This window comes from Myodes glareolus, chromosome 8 (genome assembly GCF_982192425.1).
Source record: "Myodes glareolus chromosome 8, mMyoGla1.1, whole genome shotgun sequence".
In the NCBI taxonomy this organism is placed as follows: Eukaryota; Metazoa; Chordata; class Mammalia; order Rodentia; family Cricetidae; genus Myodes; species Myodes glareolus.
This window is the reverse complement of record NC_142033.1, coordinates 98,384,480-98,404,706: the sequence shown is the minus strand read 5'-3', so window position 1 is coordinate 98,404,706 and position 20,227 is coordinate 98,384,480. Positions and strand designations below refer to the sequence as shown.

The following is a 20,227-nucleotide window of genomic DNA, read 5'->3' as shown; positions in this document are numbered from 1 at the left end:
TACATGATGGCCAATATGAGCAGTTAAGACTTAGAACTCAACCTAAGTTGGGCATGGTGACACACACCTTTTATTCCAAAATTTGGAAGGCACAGGCATGCCTAGCCTTCAAAGAGAGTTCTAGGCCAGTCAGGGCTGCATAAAAAGACCAAACAAAGAGCAAAACTAAACACGTCAATACTGGCTGTTTCTTCAAACAGTTACAGTAAAAGAAACAATGCTATAGTCATGTCACATAGTGGTAAGAGTTAGACAAATACCAATATTCTAGTTACTTTACAATATGTTAGAATTCATAAATCAGTTATTAAGTAGTTTTAAAAATTGTGCATATGTGATGTATGCATGTGTGCACATTTATGTGCGATGGGCAGAGGGGTTATCATTTTCTGTTGCTGTCTTAGTCCTGACAGGGTCTCTCACTGAACCTAGAGTTTTTCAGTCAAGCAGGATGGCCATCACATCCCAGAGGTCTTCCTCGTCCTCCTATTATACAATCCCTAATCTCTGACCCCACCCAGGGTTGCAGGCACACATACCTATACTCGACTTTCTACATGGGTACTAAGGATGCAAACTCAGATCTTCACACTTGCACAGCAATTTCAGAGTATACAGTAAAATAAAGGTCTCAGTTAATGCAATTTTTATACCTAAAGCTCCCAAAGAGAGAGCTGGGTGTGGTGGTGCATACTTGTAATCTCAGCACCTGAGGTCATTATCAGCAACATCACTAGTTAAAATCCAGTATGAGCTACACAAAACCCTCTACAAAGGAATCTAAAGGCAAAACCACTGGACAAATGAAACATCAGAAGGACAAATAATCAAGCGAAAATTATTCCAAGAAGAAAAGTAAACTGGCCTAACAGTATAGTACATTTTCAACATGATAGAATTTCATAAACCTCCCCAAATGTTTGTTTCTAATGTACTCTATAGACATATAATGCAAATGTCATTTTTGTATTATCAACTCCCTTAAAAATTAAGGCTGGCTTTTGAGTTGGAGGATGGCTCTCTCCTTTAGGAGAATCCAAAATCTGTCTCATGTAAGAAGAGCCACCTGGTATGGGACAGAAGAAAACCAAAATTAAGGGACTATTCTATCGCTGTTAATCTCATAATCCTTTGGTTTTGACTTTTTAAAACTTTTTAAGGTATAATTTATAAGATTATTATATATCTATATATAAATGCTCTGTTGTGATATTAATGGTCATACAGAGTACTAATTAATTCTAGAAATAAGCTTCATCCAGTTTCTTTGTACATGACTTCAGGCTTGAGTCTGAAGCAGGTAACTAGCAAAGTTTGTGTACCCTGGATATACTTTAACAGATTATGGTCCTTTAACTTCTCAGAGATCTGTTGCATATGACATTTAAAATATTTTAAGTTTTCTGCAGGAAACCGTGACCATTCCTGACAGTGACCTTTGAGGTCTCTAAGATGATAGGGTCCCACAGTGATGAATCCACTTGGATAAGCTGACAAAAATGACCCAAAGAGCTGTGGACGACAAACTGCTCAGGACAACTTTAAAGTGGTTAATTAAGATGGTCCAGCCTCACAGACTACTCCAGTCAGGACTTCAGATAAGCCCTGCCCTTTCCCATTACACTAAGAATGGACAACAGCTAGCTCTCCCAGGACTTGACCATTATCTTCATTTCCTCAGGGTTCACGAAAGATGCCGTTGCCCTCAAACAACAGGAATTAATTTTAAGAACATGACACCCACATTCCCAAGAGGTAGTGAGTGGTTTTTGGTTGTTCAGTGGATTATAGATGTTTAGTATTGTTTAAGGGGTTTGGTTGCAAGCTGTTTTTGGTCATATAGTCAGGAAGGAAATTAAGCAAAGGAAATTAGATTCAGGGATTTCATTCTGAAAAGAAAAAGGGGGATACAGGAACAACAGTGTAAAAGGGTATATTATTCAATCTACTTTTAAACTAAAAAGCAACTATTAATCTCAAATATTTTATATTGGTATGGATTTTTTTTGTATATTGACACAAATTTAAGGTTGTTTTTGCTAGAACACACTATATGTTTTCTCTGTTGTTTAAGGTATTGTACCTATGTAGCTCATTTAAAAATGTAATGTAAAGTTCTAGACGTTGAAAGCTACCATCAAAAACTATTTAGGATAATAAAGAAATGCAGGTTAGTAGTTCATCATCTATAACAATCAAAGTTGTAGTCATAACAGGTATATTTTCCAGGTCAAACATATATTTTAAACAGATAGATGGTCTTCAAACACTTCAGAGATCTGCAGACAATGGAATTTAGTGTTTTAATAATAGGCTTTTCATGAAAGCGAGACACATCTACTAGCAGCAACAATTTACTTCAGAAAGGATGATGGACAACAAAGAACCTCCACACGGAGTTTGCTTTCATTGTGGCAAAGTTAGCCACTGGGCAAGAAACTGCCCTTGCCATGACTGCTGACAGTATGCTGTCCAAACTGGACAAGCACAATACTAAGGAAGTGGACTGCTGAACTTTGCCAAGATAAGGTAGGACAGTATTTCAAAATTCCTGCTTCACAGAAAAATCTGTCAAATATTCTAGGCCTGTAGGTCAAAGATGGATGTCCCAACATTGCAGAAAAACCTTGGGTGACTGTCTAGGAAGTCATGGGTGACTGTCTAGGCAGTCAGATGTCTCTGTCATTTCTATAGTTTTGGAAGTTGCTTGCTTTGCACTTCCTGTTTACTCATGTAATATATCTTTCTTGGATTGCTGATGGGGTTGAAACTATAGTTACAGTTTTCCATATTACCAAATTCAAAAAAGAAACTCACAAAAGAGATATAAAGTATAAGACTGAGAGACATAAAAGCTTAAGTTGGTTATCTGAGAAAATGTTTTAAGGTCTAAAGATTTTTCTAGTTTGGTAATACAAGTTATGATAATAACTTTGGAGTCACCATGATAGGACAGATTGAGTCTTTTCTCTGTATTTGCCAAATAAAAATTGACTGGACATTGCAAATGTAATTCTTAATTGATAATTATTCTTATTGTATACAGTTTTATTTTGTCAAAGCTAAACCCTTTCCTTTTTATTTAGGCAATACCTGGAAATCACTCTTATTGTGTGTAGTTTTACAGTTAAAACCTTTCTTTTTTATTTAGACAAAAGGGGAAAATATTGCAGGATATTTGTTTGCACTGACATAGAGACCAGAAATAAAGTTTACCTTGATTCAGAGGGCAGATTTAGGAACTAGCTGACTAGAATTAGTCATAGAGGTTTTGGAGGACCCAGCATGCGGACAGAGACAAAGGAAGTAGTAGGGAGGGGCTTAGAAAGATTCATGGTCTTTTTGGATCAAGGAAGGAGACAGAGAGGATGTCACTGGAGGCTTCTCCACCACTTCTCTGATTCAAGGTAAAGTTTATTGGCAGTCTCAGAGTAATAATGCGAATATCCCACTATACCATCCTGCCTGTTACTATAGTTAACACTTTAAGAGTTATTTTTATTTATGTGCATGAATGAATAGATGCCAAATGTACAAGTGCTTATAGAGGCCAAAGGGGTCATACAACATAGGTGCTGAGAAGTGAACTTGGGTCCTCTGTAAATATAGCAAGTACTTTTAGCCACATAGCTAGTTTTTCTTTTCTTAAAATTTTTTATTTAAAAGTTTTTTTCAATTTACATACTGACTACAGTTCCTCCTCCCGCTCCCCACACCTTCCATCTACCCAACCCCCCCATCCACTCCTCAGAAAGGGTAAGGTCTCCAATAGAGAGTTAACCAAGTCTGACATAGCCTCTTTTCAGCATCCATAGTTAATTTTTATATTTTCGTCCCCAAAAGATTTTAAATTTCATGAATACTTAGAATAAATCTCATTCATTTTGTTGTTGGATTGATTCTAAAGCACTTTTTAATACATTTACTGGGTCTGATTTTGGCTGTGTTTAATTCTGATAGTTGAATCGTTTTAGACAGTTCTGGAAGTATGTAGAAAAAAATAAAAATCTCAGGTGAGCAGATAAAATTTCTGAAAATATAAATTTCAAGAAACAACTATATTTAAGAAGAAAATAGGATAAAGAGACAAAAGCATCTGTTCACAACTGTAGCAATGACTTACTTTGTTATGTATTTACATATTTGATCCCACCAGTAACCTACATATGCTTTAATGATAAGAAACCAAACTTTAGTAATAGTTGTATCTTCAAAGTGGCAGTGATGTTAATTATAAAGATAAGTGTAAGAAAGGGATTAGGAACATCACCTCATGCTGAGAGGCATAAATTCCAAGATGGAGAAGATTAAATATTTAAAGTATTTGTATCTGTGAGCCTCTATTTCATTTGTAACATAAAAGCTTACTAGTTAAAAGAAGCTGATTTAGTGGCTTAAGACAAGGCATTCTTTTCTGTTTTCCCCAAATTTAGTTATCAAATGTTTCCAATCCCATTTCCTGAAAGTTTTGTTGACAATATACTCAAAAGCTCTCATTACATAAACAAACACATGGAGCTGGATGTGGTCATTTAATACCAGCACTTGGAGGCAGAGGCAGGTGGATCTCTGAGAGTTCAAGGCCAGTCTGGTCTACAGAACAAGCTCCAGGACAGCCAGGGCTGCATAGAGAAACCCTGTCTTGAAAAAACAATAATAACAATGATACTAAACAAACACAGAATAATGGATGTTATTACATCTTGTTTGCAGGTTTTAAATTGCTCTAAGAACCAATAAATATCGGGTTCCTGCACAATAAGGATTGGAAGAGGTGACAAGCCCTAAGAAGGGCCCATCTAAACTAGGCTCATAAGTTTTTAATGAAAGTGTCACTTAGGTCAAAACATGCTTTGCCAACAAACTGAAATATAGTGTTCTATAAACAAAAGGTAATTTGAATAAAGAAATGATATACATTTAGAATCTATACTAAGATAGTCGATTAAATTGGCAATTAACATTCTGATTAAATCAAATGAAGAATTACCCCAGGAAGTTAATTTAATAATAGTTGCCTGACTTGTTTTTAAATTTTAAATATTTTCTAAGATTTATTTATTTTAATGGTATGTTTGCCTGAATATATGTCTATGTACTTATATCCATGCTTGGTGTCCAGAGACATCAGAAAAAAGTGATAGAACCCTGGAATTAGGATAGTTCTGCACACTCACAAGGGTGCTGGGAATAAAAACCCCCTGTCCTCTCCAAGAGCAACAACTATTTTTGTTGTTCTTGTTTGGCTTCAAAACAGGGTTTTTCCATGTAGTCCTGGCTGTTCTGGAGCTCTCTCTGTAGACAAGGCTGGTCTTGAACTCAGAGATCTGGCTGCCTCTATCTTTAAGGTGCTGGGATTAAAGATGTGCACCAACAACTGCTGGGCTGCAGCAAGGATTCTCTGATCATTGTGCCATCTCTAGGCTCCTGGCTGCCTGACTTATAACTGAGTAGGAAAATGCCTAAAATTATTTCTTTGTATTACAGAGCTGACCATTTAAATATTTAACCTACCGACTAGTCTCAAAACTACATTATTAAATGCCAAATAATAAGCATTAATTCTTTCTAATTTGTATATATTAATCTGTATTAACGTATATGCGTAAGATATCAAAGCTAGAATAGTAAATAATACAATGTAACTTGTATCAAGGTAATGGTACCAATGAATTAAAATCTATTCTACATAAAACAGAATTCTTTTTATTTTCTGTGTGTACGGTACGTGATTATGTATTCTAGTGGACATCTGGTGTCTTCCTAGATCACTCTTATGTACTGAAGCTCAGTCTCTTGATGAACCAGAAAATGAACAATTTCAGTTTGTCCATCTAGCAAGCTTGCCTGGAGATTATAGGTGGCCACTATGTCCCACATGGCTTTCACATTAGTCCTGAAGATCCTAACTCTGGTCTCCATGATTGCAAAGTGAGGGCTTTATCAACTGAGCCATCTCCCCAGCCTCAAATAATATTATTATAGAAAAAGGTTAATTACATTTGTTTGTGTATATGTGTGTGTGCACATGTGTAGGAGCATGTGTGCCACAGCATGTGTATGGAGGGCAGAAGTTGCAAGAGTTGGTTTCTCCTTCTACCATGTAAGTCCTGAGATTTATGCTTATAGGCTATCAGACTTGGCCTCAGGAGCCTCTACCTACTGAGCCTTCTTATTGGCCCACAAAACAGTATTCTTAAGTCTAGCTGAAACACATGGCCCTTTGGCTACTAAATAAAAGACTACTTGGTAGATCTCTGTGAGTGCAAGGCCAGCATGGTCTGCAGAACAAGTTCCAGGACAGCGAGGGCTGTACAGAGAAACCCTGTTTTGTAAAACAAAACAAAATCAGATTATTCCTAACTAAAAAACTATGATTAACATTGAAGAACAGAAATTTTAAAAGAAATCTGTATCAATTACTTTAAAAGTTAAAGAGTAATTTTTATACTGTTTGTCCACATCACTTTTAGACACTAATTGTATCTCAATATGTATTTTCCTTTGTTTTATATTTTTCTCTTTTTGGTCCATGTCTGGCAACAAAATAAAAGAACTGAGCCACTTAGCCAAATGAAAACCAAAAAGGTTAATTTCCTGAAAGGAATGTTTTGTCTGTTGGTTCTTCACTCTACTCTCAAAGGCGGTTTCTAATCTTCTGCCACTTCTGGCATCGTGCTTTTATATAAATTGTCTTCTTACAGTTACTGGGTTGTCTTTATTCAATTTTTTCTGTTCTTACAGAACTTTCTCCAAAGCAGGAAGGAACCAGAAACAAGAAGATATTACTGTTTGGGCACAATCTCCCCAGATAAAAACTCCAGTGATTTGCTCACACAGTGCTCACCTGTCGTCAGTGCTCTGCTCATCGTGTAAGAGTCGCTCTTTATTTAAGCCTATCTTCTCAAGCTCATGCGTGAGCTTTTCGAGATCATTGTTCATTTGTTGTGTCTTCAATTTTTCACTCACTAAGTCCTTATTTTAAAAAGAATGTACAATTCATATGTCAAGAAAAGAAAGTCACTCAAGACTCTAATTATTACAACAGAAGACAATTTCAACCAGATAAGGTCACTGACACTGTCTTTATTAACAAGAAGAAGCTAAGGAGTATACTACACCCAAGCTGAAACCATTTAATAATCTCCTGTTCAAAATACTGTCTAAAAAACATTTTTATTAGAGACAAACTCTTTCCATGTGCTGCTACTTCTTTATAATGCTATGCTATAAAATGAGAAGAAACTCTTTCCTGGTAAACACACAAGATAGGTTTGAAAACTGTAAAGAACCTCCAATATACCCAAGGACTTTAAAGAAACACAAAAACTTACGTGCACATTGGTTCCTAGAAGAGGCCTAACACATTGATCTAAAGACTCAGGGACATGTTTATTGGCCTGTTGCTCATATTGGGAAGTTCCTTCTTAATGTTTTGCAATAGAAATGCAGACCACAGAACTGTAAGGTATCCCTGTCCTCATGCCAACATCCATTTCCATACCTGAGAATGAGTACAGACCCTATTTTCTGACGTATTTCTGATGTTGCAAGTATTATAAGAGATACCACCAACCTAATCTTATGTCAGAATTTTCAATAGTGCAGTGTTGCAGTTTAAGTTGAACCTGATTTCCATTCTCAGGCATCTCAAAAATCACAGGGCTTTGGAGTTTGAAAAATCTGAGATTGAATGCAGAAATTTAATTCTTTTATTAATTCTATGATTCTGAGTAAGTTAATATTTCTGAACTTGTTTGCTAATATGAAAGTTAAACAATATTTAAATGACTGGTTGTGAAAATCATATCAATTTATTTGAATATAATCTACATGTGACTCCTTTACTCCCCTGGTAAAATCACTCACTCTAATTAATAATACCCTATTACTAACATTTTTAAATGTAATTTAAACTTTTCATCTAAATAGGAAAGTTAGAAATTATTTCTAGTTCCAATTCCAGAATTCACCGAAGTATAGAAAAGGTGATACAAGTGAAAAATGGGTTCAATAAATGTGGGGTACAAATACAACAATGTCAGTAGCTTAGCTTAGGTGAACACACTTACCTCACGTAACGTCACCAAGGTTTTCATGTCAATAGTTGCTCTCTTTACAAGCTCCTTGTTTTCTTTCTCTAATTCTTTCAGACGAATACAGGACTCTTTATATATACTAATTTCTTTAAATAAAGTTTTGTTTTCTTTTTCCAGATTTCCAATTTTCACATTATTTTCTTCTAATGTGGTATCTTTTATTTCTGCTTGTTGCCGGAGTCTCTTATTTTCCTTCTCCAGCTGTTTCTTGTCCTTTTCAAGTTGAGATGTCTCTTGCTCTAACGATTTATTTTCTTTTTCTAGTTGTTCAAGTCTTTTGCTAGATATTTTCAGTTCTTCTAGGTTTTTTTGTAATGTTTGATTTTCCATCTCTAAGTCTTGTAGCTCACTCTCTAATTGTTGGATTTTTTTATTGCTATTTTCCAGAGCTTTCTGTAGCCTTTGATTTTCTGTGTCTAGCCCCTGGTAGCTCACTTCCAAACGTTCTGTCTTCTTAAAAGAGGCTTTCATGAGCTCCAGGCCCTTCTTGAGCTGCTCCTTCTCACTCTCCAGCTCCTTGTTCTCCAGCTGGAGCTGGGCCATTTTCATGCTTGCGCACTTCAGAGACTCCACACTCCTTCGCAGCTCCAAGTTTTCCTCATCAAGTTGGGAATTCTCTTTTTCTAGGGATTCTAACTGAAAAGTAAGATTTTTAAAGCTATCCAAAGTTTTTTTTAATTTTCTATTTTCTCTTTCTAGCTCCGAATTTTCTTGTTCTAGTGCCTCAATTTTTTCACAAGTAATCTTTAAATTAGTTATCTTCTTCTGTAACAATTCATTTTCTTTTCCAAGATGATGCAACTCGTTTTCAAGCTCTTCTGTTCGCTCCCCCTTTTCTTTATAATGCTCCAATTCTTTCTTTATTTGTCTTTTTTCAAATTCAATCTTGCTTAGTTTCCCACTTGTTTCTTTGATAGATTCATGGAGAATTTTGTTTTCTTTTTCAATGTCTTTCACCCTTGCCTCAGCACTAATCTGGGAGCGTTGCCGTAAGGAAGACACTGTTTGATTCAGATGTTCATTTTCCTGCTCCAATATTTTAATCTAATTAAAACAAAGAATAAAATGTAAGCTTACAATGAATAAACATAGTCTTTAAACTATCAAAAACTAACAAGAAAAGAACATGGATACCAGAGTGCATGGCTTACTGTTTTAATATGAAAAATATTTACTGAAAGGCCACTTTGTATATGTACTGTCAGGCCACTAAAGTTCATGTTTTCAGGGGTTTTACAATCTAAAGTAATATCTAAAAGAAAAGTATTTACAATTAAAGTGATCTTCAGATTGTTTAGATTTGATCTACTTCAAATATCTTTAAGGACCTAAGGTTTTAATTTTCATTAAATAATATTTATATTGCCTACCTACAAAGATGGGTCCTTGATAAGAATGCGTACATTATTTGTTTGTGTATATGTCATTTCTAAAAGAAACTTTTAATTGGATAACATATAAACAATAAAATGCGCTAGTACATCTGAAAACAAATCATCTGATTTGCAGCATAACATGTTCTGTCACCTCCCTTCTTCCTTGTTACTGGGGAGGGAGTGCTGTGCATTTTCTCCAACTTCTCTTTAAAATCTGCAGGGCAATTATTCTACAGACACCTAAAAGCACAGGAACTGAAGAACATTTATAATAAATTATCATTATTAAGCAAACTAGCAATTTAAATTTTCTGAGTTTCTCTTCAAAGTTTCCAAAATATATGATATCGAATATGTAAAACAATATAGCGATTCCTCCCTAAGACAGAATATATTTCAAGATCTTCCATGAATAACCGAAACTGCAAAGACTTCTAAGTCTGTACATACTGCTTTGTTTCCACACGCCATGCTGATAATTTATTAGGCACAGTAAGAAGATTAACAATAATTTTATCATAGGTCTCAGTGTATTTTTCCTTTCCTCACTACATGGAAAACTCGAAACTTCTCATCTTAAGGAAGTACTTACCAGCTTCTCTGACATATGAATAGCTAATGTTACTACTTTTACAACTTAGGGCCATTATCAAGTAAGAACAGGTGACACTGTGACACAAGGGTGACAAGCAGTAGTAGGCAGTAGTGGATCTACAAGGGGGAACTTGTGTGGGCAAAATAACCATTCACGTGCATGGCCTGGACGCTACTGAGAACAATAGACCACTTAGAATTTACAGACTGCTGATTTCAGGAAACGGGGATACAGAGGATGACTTAAAATTTTTGAACTGTAAAAGACGGCAGGTTACAGTGAAATGGCAGAAGCAAAACTACACATAAAAGGGAGCTCATTGCAGCAAGTCAGAAATCTAGAATGCTCTAGGAGGTTTCCGTGCAGTGGTGTTTGAGTGGGAAATACACGAACCTGCCTCTCCGAATTTTCTCTAAGCGTTTCAATTGTTTTTTCAAGCTGAGCTTTCTCTTTCATTAGATCCTTGCTTAAATTTTGACAATTCTGAAGACTTCGCTTTTCTTGAATAATTTCATTTTCAAGAATTTCAACCTAGAGAAATTAAATCACAAAACCAACATAATACATAACAGACAAAACATTTCATATCAAAAGACTAAAGTTAAAATCAATTTAATATTCAAATAATAAAAGTTAAGAATCTCATATAGAATTTCAAGTAGCATTTCATGTTAATTTTATGAGCTGCATAAAATCGACAAACATGACTCTTTTTCTCTCTTTATGTTAAGACAAATTTGTATTTTTGAAATACAAAGGCAGAGCAAGAAGTGAGTATAATGTGCTAATGAGGACTACCCAGGTCTCACTGGAAAACTCTTGGCTATAGTGGATTTGTAGTATACAATCTTCATTAGCCTAGGAAGTTCAGTAAGAAAGGAAGAAGAAATTATAAAAGATCAGGAAGGCAAAAAAAGATGTGGAGTTTGATAAAACAGCAAACAAGAGACTCGGCAAAAATAAAAGGCATAAATAAAAATAAAAGACAAAAATAAAAGGAGAAAAAAAGAATAATACTGAAGAAATAAACTGCAGTAAAATCTTACATTTTCAGCCAGGCATGGTGACATGTGAATAGTGAGACCTTGCTGCACCTCCTGACAAAACTTCAAATGTTTACTTATTTATGCAGTAGTGGGGATTAAACCCCTCATGTTGTGGCACTGACCACACTAGGCAAGCACTTCAGTCACTGAGCTATATTCTCGCCAGTCTGCAGTGTTACAAGAAAGGGGCTAAAGGAAGTAACAAGCTAGAATCCTTGCACCCTCCACTCTCTCTTCCTTTGCTCCCCTCCAAGCTCCTGACCATTGAGTTCTGCTTCATCACATGCCAAGAAGCAATGGAGGAGCCAGAGAAAAGGCTCTGTGGTTAGGGTTATTTTTCTAAAGGGTCTGGCTTCAGTTCCCAGCACCCATGTGGAGGCTCACCACCAATGATAACTCTAGTTCCAGGGGATCTGATGCCCTCTTCTGATCTCCTTGAGCATCAGACACACACGGTACACAGACATAGAGGAAAAGTAACCATATACATAAAAAATAAAAACTATTTAAAAAAGCCACAGAGCAAGTCCACTGTAGACTGAGAAGCTCTGAAACCGTGAGTAAAGTAAGTTTTTCCTACTTATAACTTTTTCATGTCAGGTATTTTAAAATCACATAAAGGAAGTAGATACATGGGAGGGTCTAGAGAGAGAACTAGTAGGGGAAAATGATATAATCTCAACAAATATTTTTAAAAGATTCTCACCAGCCCACAGTTGTATAGTTAAGTAAAATAAATGTGGTAGGCTGAATTGCCTCAAATATTTTAAAATCCATGAGCTCAAACAAACACTACATAACCAACAGTCTGAGTTATCTCAGGAGGGCATGGGGAACCAGTTCACAGTCTGAGTCAGGGGAAAGGATACCAGAGCTCTTCAGTCAGCTGATGATTTGAGTAAATCATACCTAAGAGCAGGAGCTTTCAAAAGGAAGCTTTCTTTGTAATAAACCCAATTAACAAATTATGAAAAATATAATTAGAATATCAGAATTTGTTAAACCTCTTAATTAATCACAGGAACCAAACTTTCCGTAACACCACACAAAACAGAAAGCAGACAAGACATGCCTCCTAAATGAGATATACACACACTCTACAAATATTCTTGGTTAAAAAAAATCATTTTAAAGCACATTTAGTCTGTAGATAAAAGAAATACAGAATACAAAAGAACTTGCTAGGTGACAAAACAAGGGAAGTATCTAGACTGTGGACAAATTATAACATACCTAATTCTGTTAGCAGAAAACACGCTAGGAGAAACGGAGGGGACTTACATGCTAATTCAAAGACTTTGGTAATACAGTAATTGATTATACATCTCTCAGCTGTATTCAGCCTACTACACAATATAGTCAGCCATGGAGGCACATAACCGTTTAGTCCCAGCACTCAATCCCCATGAGTTTGAAGCCAACCTGGTCTACATAGCAAATTCCATGCCAGTGAGGGTTACAAAGTGAGCCCTGTCTCAAGCAAACAAACAAAAAACTCAATGTAAAAAATAAAGAACAGAATAAACTGAGAAAAGTGGAAAAACTTGACAAAAATGTTTGAAGTACTTTCCAAAGGATTTTTTTTCTCTTTTACTTTTTTATTTTTTAAACTTTAACTTTATTTCATGTGCATTGGTATAACAATGTCAGATTCTCTTGAACTGGAGTTACAGACAGCTCCAAGCTGCCATATGGGTGTTGGGAATTGAACCTGGGTCCTCTGGAGAAGCAGTCAGTGCTCGTAACTACTGAGCCATCTCACCAGCCCTCTCTTTTACTTTTTAATTTATTTTTTTATTTTTTAGTTTCTTGAGACAGGGTTTCTCTGTAGTTTTGGTGCCTGTCTTGGAACTCCCTCTGTAGACCAGGTTGGCCTCGAATTCAAAGAGATCTTTCTGTCTCTGCCTCCTGAGTTCTGGGATTAAAGGCATGTACCACTGCCTGGTCTCCAAATAATTTTTTTTTTTTTTTAAATAGAGTAGTGCTCTACAGTCTTAGACTCTTAGGAGGCTGAGGTAGGATGACTTCTTAGAATTCATGAGATTTGAGAGTAATCTCGGTAATACAAATTTGTTTTTAACAACAAAAAGTTAATTTGGGGGAGTAAGAGGCCTGGAGACAGGGCTAAGTGATTAAGAGCACTAGCTGCTCTTGCAGAAGACAAGAATTGGAGTCCTAGCACCCACCGGGAAGCTCATAATTGCCTGTAATGCCAGTTCCAGGGGGATCTGATGCCCTCTTCTGGCCTCCGCAGACACTGCATACAGTGCACAGACATGCAAGCAGACAAAACACACACAAACATAAACTAAAAACAAACAATAAAACCTTTAAAAAGTTAATTTTTCTGCTGTGACATCACTGTTCTTCTAGAAACTCCTTACTTTTTGGAGATTAACATTCTAACGTTTTAGTTTCAAAATGATCACTGATCCCATGGCTGTGAGGAGGAAACAGGAAATAATAAAATAAGATTAGCTGCAAGTGGGTTCTTAAATTTCTTTCTTTGAAGTACTGAGGGTTGAATCAAGGAATTCTCCATATTATCAGGCAATTGCTCTACCACTGAGCTGTATGACCAGCCCCAAATTCAGCTCACTATTACTGACTGAGTCTGGATGACAGTAGAGGGCTTGGTGCATCCATTCTATTTATGAATACTTGAAAAGAGCTTAAACAATATATTACAAATGGAAAATAAAAGTACTAACATTTATATGATATTAATATTTATATACTAACATTTGAACATTACAATAAAAATTGAATTTTTATTTACCTTTTTATTTAGTCTCTGGTTTTCTTTTTCAATTTTCAGGATTTTGGAAGTGTTGCCTTCTGCAGAGTCCATAGTACTCCGAAGTTCTTCTACAGTTTTTGTCAAGCTTTGGTTTTCCATCTCCAACTTTAATAACTTACTGGAAGTCAACTCATTTACCTCATGGCCCAAGGATTTCTGTGGTGCTATAATATTGAAAAATATGTCACTGGTAAATTATTTTTACCTTTTCATATTAAAAATGCTTGACTTCTCATGTATCCTGACACTTGATCTTTAACTTTGTAAAAATGTAAGTTATATAAGAGACACTATTAAAAAACTAAATGAAACAAAGTCTTGAGCTTCTACCATATACAGTTTAGACTAAAGAGACCATAGAATTCTAATTCCATGAGATATTATTTTGTAATGGCTACGTCCAAGTCAATGAATCTTGGGTTACTCTATAAATTACAGATATTGTCCTGCAATCTTACAAGATCACCTTGACTCAAATAAGAAATATAAGGTATATCATAAAATTTTGGAGCAACTTCAAAGATTAAAAGGCAGCTGAAGAAGAACCCTTAAAAATGATTTGAAGATCTTATATACTGCTCATATTCTGGACTAAGATGCTAATGTTCAGCTTAGGAGCAAAGACCACTACCATCTGCTCTATTTTGTCATGACAAAGTATCTTCATAAGTAGATTTTTTTAAAAACAATTATTTATCTGTGGATTAGTGCTCTGCCTGCATGTATGCCTACATGCTACAAGAGGGCACTAGATCTATTATATATGGTTGTGAGCCACCACATGGTTGCTGGGAATTAAACTCAGGACCTCTGGAAGAGCAGGCAGTGCTCTTAGCTTCTGAGCCATTTCTCTACTCCCATCATTCTTGAGTATAGCATCACTGTCAATTCAATCTGGATTAGATATTTAAACAAGAACAAAATAAGTTCACTTGTTAGAATATGGCACTGTGCACAGTTTATTCAAATTATATATAATGGTTTGATCTACAAAATAATTCGTATAATTTTCCATTATTATCATTGAAGAATGTAAAAAAATTGAGAATTATGGAAATTATCTATGTTATTTCTTATTATTTTGTTTTTCAAGACAGGATTTGTTTTGAAAAGTTGTAGCCCTGGCAGTCCTAGGACTTGCTCTATAGATCAGGTGTGGACTTGAACTCAAGAGATTCGCCTGCCTCTGCCTTCAATTTCTGGGGCTAAAGGCATGCACCACCACCACCTGGCTTATTTATGTAAATCTTAAATGTACATTTTCACATAATTTATTTAGGTTCTCATGTTAGTACCAATATACTTATTTTTTAACTGACAAGTAAAATTTATATTCAGAGCATTTAACATGAAGGTCTAACATACACATACACACCTATGGAATAGCTAAATGAGGTTATGAAGGATATGTATTACTATACATATTTTTGTGGCTAAAAACATTAAATTTTACTCTGTTAGCAATTCTCAAGCATACAAATAAATGGCTGCCATTAACTGTAACCACTGATGTACAACAGACCTTATGAACTTATTCCTATCTGAAATCCTATCCTCTTTGTCCAACAGCTCATTTTAACAAGCAAACTTTTAAAGATTCCACAAGGATGGTTCATTACAATATAACATAGTATCCTTCAAGTTCATGCATGCTCTATCATGTAGTATTTACTTTTTCACACGGTTCATTACATATGACATAATATCCTTCAAATTCATGCATGCTCTCTCATGTAGTATTTACCTTTTCACACGGTTCATTACATATGACATAATATCCTTCAAATTCATGCATGCTCTCTCATGTAGTATTTACCTTTTCACATGGTTCATTACATATGACATAATATCCCTCAAGTTCATGCATACTCTATCATATAGTATTTACCTTTACACACGACAAATGCACTAACCTAGGTGACGTGAATACTATTGGAATAGACATGAAAGTGCAGATATCTTTCATAAACTATATAAATTTTGGCTACGTATACTCCTAGGAATAGGACTGCTGAATCACATTATTTTGTTTGCTGTTTTTTTTTTTTGAGAAACCTGTTTTCCACATTGGGTATACTAATTTACCCTGCAATTAAGAGTATGCATTAAGTTCCTCTTCTCCACAACCTGCCAACATCAGTGTGATGATTCATTTTCATTTGTTGATTTGGTTATATTTGGAATCACCTAGGAGAGATAGTTCTGAGTAAAGAGAAATGTGAGTGAATCTTACTGGCTGGGGCCACAGGCTGAGTGGAGCAGAGCACCAGGGCTATTCTCCCTCTCCTTTCCAACTGTCTACAATGTCACCATCTATCTCATGCTCCTGCACTGTCATCTTTGCCAGGATGGACGGTTCCCTTTTAAAACATGAGCCCAAACAACTCTTCCATCCTTAAGCTATTTTGTCAAACGTCACAACAAAGAGGTGATGTATGTGCTTATCTTCCGTGTTTACAACAGCCACTGTAACAATGGGCAGTGCAGATAGGCTGTGGATTTTCATCTTTATGATGATTAAGACACTCAACATCTTTTTATGTACTGTCATGTTTTAAGAAATGCCTACTACTGATACTCTTTGCCTCTTTTGTGTGTATACATGTGGTCCTGGGAATTAAACTCAGGTCTTTTGTGCATGCTATGAAAGAACTCTACTATACAATTACTTTTCCTGGTTCTCAGATCAGTTTTTAATAAGGTTACTTCCTTTTAACTATTGAGTTTCTTACAGATCAAATGTGTATTTCGCAAACATATTATACTATAAACTATCTTGATTGTTTCATTTTGTACAGAAACTTTTTTGCTTTTGCTGTTTGTGATCTGGGTATACTTTTTAAAAAAGTGCCTAAACCAAGATCATGAAACTTTCTCCCTGTATTTTCTTTCATAGTTTTACAGTTCCAGGTCTTCCATTTATTTAAGCCTTTCATCGATTTATACTTGTGTGAAATCACAGTCTAATTTACTCTTTTACAATAGAATGTAATTTTCTCAGCATCATTTATTGAAAAAATTATACTTCTCTGTATCATTTCCCTGTCATTTTTGTCAAAATTCAGTTGAACATAAATGCATGGATTTATCCTTGGGCTTACTATTCTGTTACACTTGTTTATTATTTTGCTTTTGTTGTTGCTAGTATTTGTTTATACAGTATGCTATTTTGTTTGTATAGATGTGTAGACTTTTAAAATCACATATTATGATTCCCCTGTGTTCAGAATGTTTAATTATTCATAGTTCTTTATATTTTTACATCAATATTAGCATTGTTTCTTTTCTATGTCTTTGTTTCTCAAGATGGATTCTCTTAGCTCAGGCTGGTCTTGAATTCACTAACTAGACAAGGTTTGAACTTGTGATCCTCTTGTATCTGGCTCTGGAGTCATGGCTATAGCCACCACATCCAATACTGTTTATCATTTCTGGGTTTTAAACTGTATTTTAGTAGACTGCAGTGAATCTATAGATCACTGTGGTTAGTATGAACGTTTTAATAACATCAATTTTTGTAACTACTGAATATGGGATACTGTTCCATTCCTCTTCTTTTTTAGTGATGTCCTACAGTTTTAGCATAGTCATTTTTTACTTCCTTTTATTTTAGTGTTCTAAAAGGTTTACTTTTCCTGGATGGTGGTAGTGTCAGCACTCGAGTTTGAGGTCGGCCTGGTACACAGAGAAAGCTCCAGGACAGTTAGAACAGTTACACAGAGAAACCCTATCTCAACTGAAAAAAAAAAGTTTATTTTCACTTTTTGTTTATATGTATTTGTGTCTGTGTTTGTGCATGAGGATGTCTAATGTGTGTGGGTGCCTTTTAAGGCCAGAGGAGTGTGCCAAATACTCTGGAGCTAGAGTTATAGGAGGTTGTGAACTGCCCAACATGGATGCCAATAACTCCTGTCCTCTGGAAGAGCAGTAAGCACTTTTAACCACTGATTCATCTCTGTAGTCTCAGTAAAATTTATTTTTACATGTTTTATTTTTTAGGAACTTACAAAATATTTTAAATTACATTTTAAAACATTTTTATTTTTGTGTGTGGGCATTTTGTCTTCATCTTTATCAGTGAATCACTTGTATACCTGATGCTCTTGAAAGCATGAAGAATGCATTAGATGCCGTGGAACTGGAGTAACAGGACAGTTGTAAACTGCTATTTGAGTACTGGGAATCAAACCCACGCCCTCTGCAAGAACAGTCAGTGTTCTCAACCACTGAACCTTTCTCTAACCCTAACTCACATTTTAAAAACTCAATGTGTTGTTTTTCTCCTTTTACCATTTGGGTCTTGGGGACTGAACTTAGGTCACCAAGACTAGTTGCAGGTACAATTACCTATGAGCTATCTTGCCAGTCTAATTTTTTCTTCTTTTTTTAAACGACTTTTTTTTTGTTTTTTTTTTATGTGCACTGGTGTTATGTCTATATGAGAAGTGGGAAGTCTTTCTGTCTGTGTGTTGCTTTTATCGGTTAATGAATAAAGCTGTTAGGACCCGTGGCTTAGCAGAATAAAGCAAGGTGGGAATTCCAAGCCAATGGAGGAAGAGAGAGTAGGCAGAATTGAGGGGATGCCATGGAGCTGTCACTGGAGACAAACTTCAGGGAACCCTGCCGGTAAACCACAAGCCTCATGATAAAATATAAAATAATGAAAATGGGTTAATTTAAGATATAAGAGCTAGCTAGCAATATGATTAAGCTATTGGCCAAATAGGATTGCGAATAATAAAGTTTCTGTGTTATTATTTTGGGTCTTGGTGACCGGGATCCAACAGAGAGTGTGAAATTCCCCTGAGCTGGAGTTACAATTGTGAGCTAGCACGTGGGTGCTGGGAATTGAAGTCAGAGTCTCTGGATGAGCAGCCAATGCTCTCAATCACTGAGACATCTCTCCAGTCCTGTTTCTTAATAGACACTACAAGTGATATTGTTTTATTGAATAATCTGTTCTTATTTTGACTTTATATTCCTAATCTTTATCAAGTTAAGTTTTTTGTTTATAAACTTACAATTTTATGGTACGTGTACGTTTATGTTGTAAACACAATTTAACTCCTTTCTAGTTTGGATGCCTTTCATTATTTTTTCTTGTCTAACTACTCTTGTAGAATTCTAACATGTTGAAAAGAAGTGGCAAGTATATCCAGTTTTGTCTTAGTAATGATGGAAGTAAGAAAGGGTTTAATATTTTCATTGTCAGGTATATGGTGACAGCATGAACTTGTTACTCACGGCTTTCATTATGTTCAGTTACATTACTCTATACTTCATCTGTTGAGCATTTTTATGTCAAAAGTGCTTGAGACTCTGAGTTCAAACCCCAGAACCATGGGATTAAAGAGCGAGCTATGGTGGCACATACTTACAATTGCAGCACTGAGGAGGCCAGCAGGAAACTAACCAGACAGACAGCTGAGCCTGCTTGTAGAGTTTTCAACTAGTGAGAGACCCTGTTCTCAAGGGGGAAGGAAATGACAGTGGCTCCTGAGGAAGGACATTCATGGTTGTCCTCTGTACTCTACAAGTAGGTAAGCACACATAGATAGGCTTTTTAAGCAGAAAACTTAAATCTGTGCTGCTTTCTTGTAGCTCAATTTATAGAAGTAAAATAAAAAGTTTCAAATATTTAGCCAGGTGGTACTGGTACACACCTTTAATGCCAGCACTTGGGAAGCAGAGGCAGGCAGATCTTTGTGAGTTCGAGGCCAGTTTAGACTATAGAGTGAGTTGTCTACAACCTCACCCCCCCCAAAAAAAATTGCAAATACTTTAAGTAAAACCATGAGTTCATTAGTTCACTACTTATTATGTAACCAGTACACAGGATACCAGAATTTTATTATTAGGTTCTCAAATAAAAAAATCGGAAAAATCTAATACATAATACACAGGACGAAGCATTTATCTGCACAAATAACTATTTATAAAAACTAGACTAGAAATTCTTTCAGAGCTTATATCTACCGGATAACTATGTCCTCAAGCTCAATATAGTGTGCTGTATTTCTAAGCGCTTAACAAATTTAACTTTTATTTTGTTTTGTTTTTTGAGACAGGTTTCTCTGTAGCTTTGGAGTCTGTCCTGGAACTAGCTTTTGCAGACCAGGCTGGCCTTGCACTCACAGAGGTCTGCATGAATTTAATTTTTAAGAAAGTGTCTAGGAAAAAAAAAAGAGGCACAAGTACGAATTTATTTTTTGTTTTTTGAGATACTTTTTAAAAGCTATATATTGTCTAATGTATAATAATTTAATATACATACTAAATAAAGCTATAATAGAATTATTTTAGACCATTTT

At 35.6% G+C, this 20,227-nt stretch overlaps 1 protein-coding gene across 5 annotated transcripts in view; it reads right to left on the bottom strand.

Annotated features, from left to right (window-relative positions):
- Ccdc88a (coiled-coil and HOOK domain protein 88A) overlaps positions 1–20,227 on the bottom strand; it is a 152,370-nt gene that overhangs the window by 41,081 nt on the left and 91,062 nt on the right. For all 5 annotated transcript variants that reach the window (XR_015002849.2, XM_085692313.2, XM_085692314.2 and 2 more), the window contains exons 13-16: positions 13,896–14,080; positions 10,464–10,601; positions 8,073–9,143; positions 6,848–6,975 (exon numbers count right to left, since the gene is read on the bottom strand). Coding sequence is in view for 4 of the 5 variants with exons in the window: in XM_085692313.2 (XP_085548439.1) it covers positions 6,848–6,975; positions 8,073–9,143; positions 10,464–10,601; positions 13,896–14,080 (1,522 nt within the window). In the remaining variant the exon portion in view is untranslated. The remainder of the gene's footprint in view (positions 1–6,847; positions 6,976–8,072; positions 9,144–10,463; positions 10,602–13,895; positions 14,081–20,227) is intronic.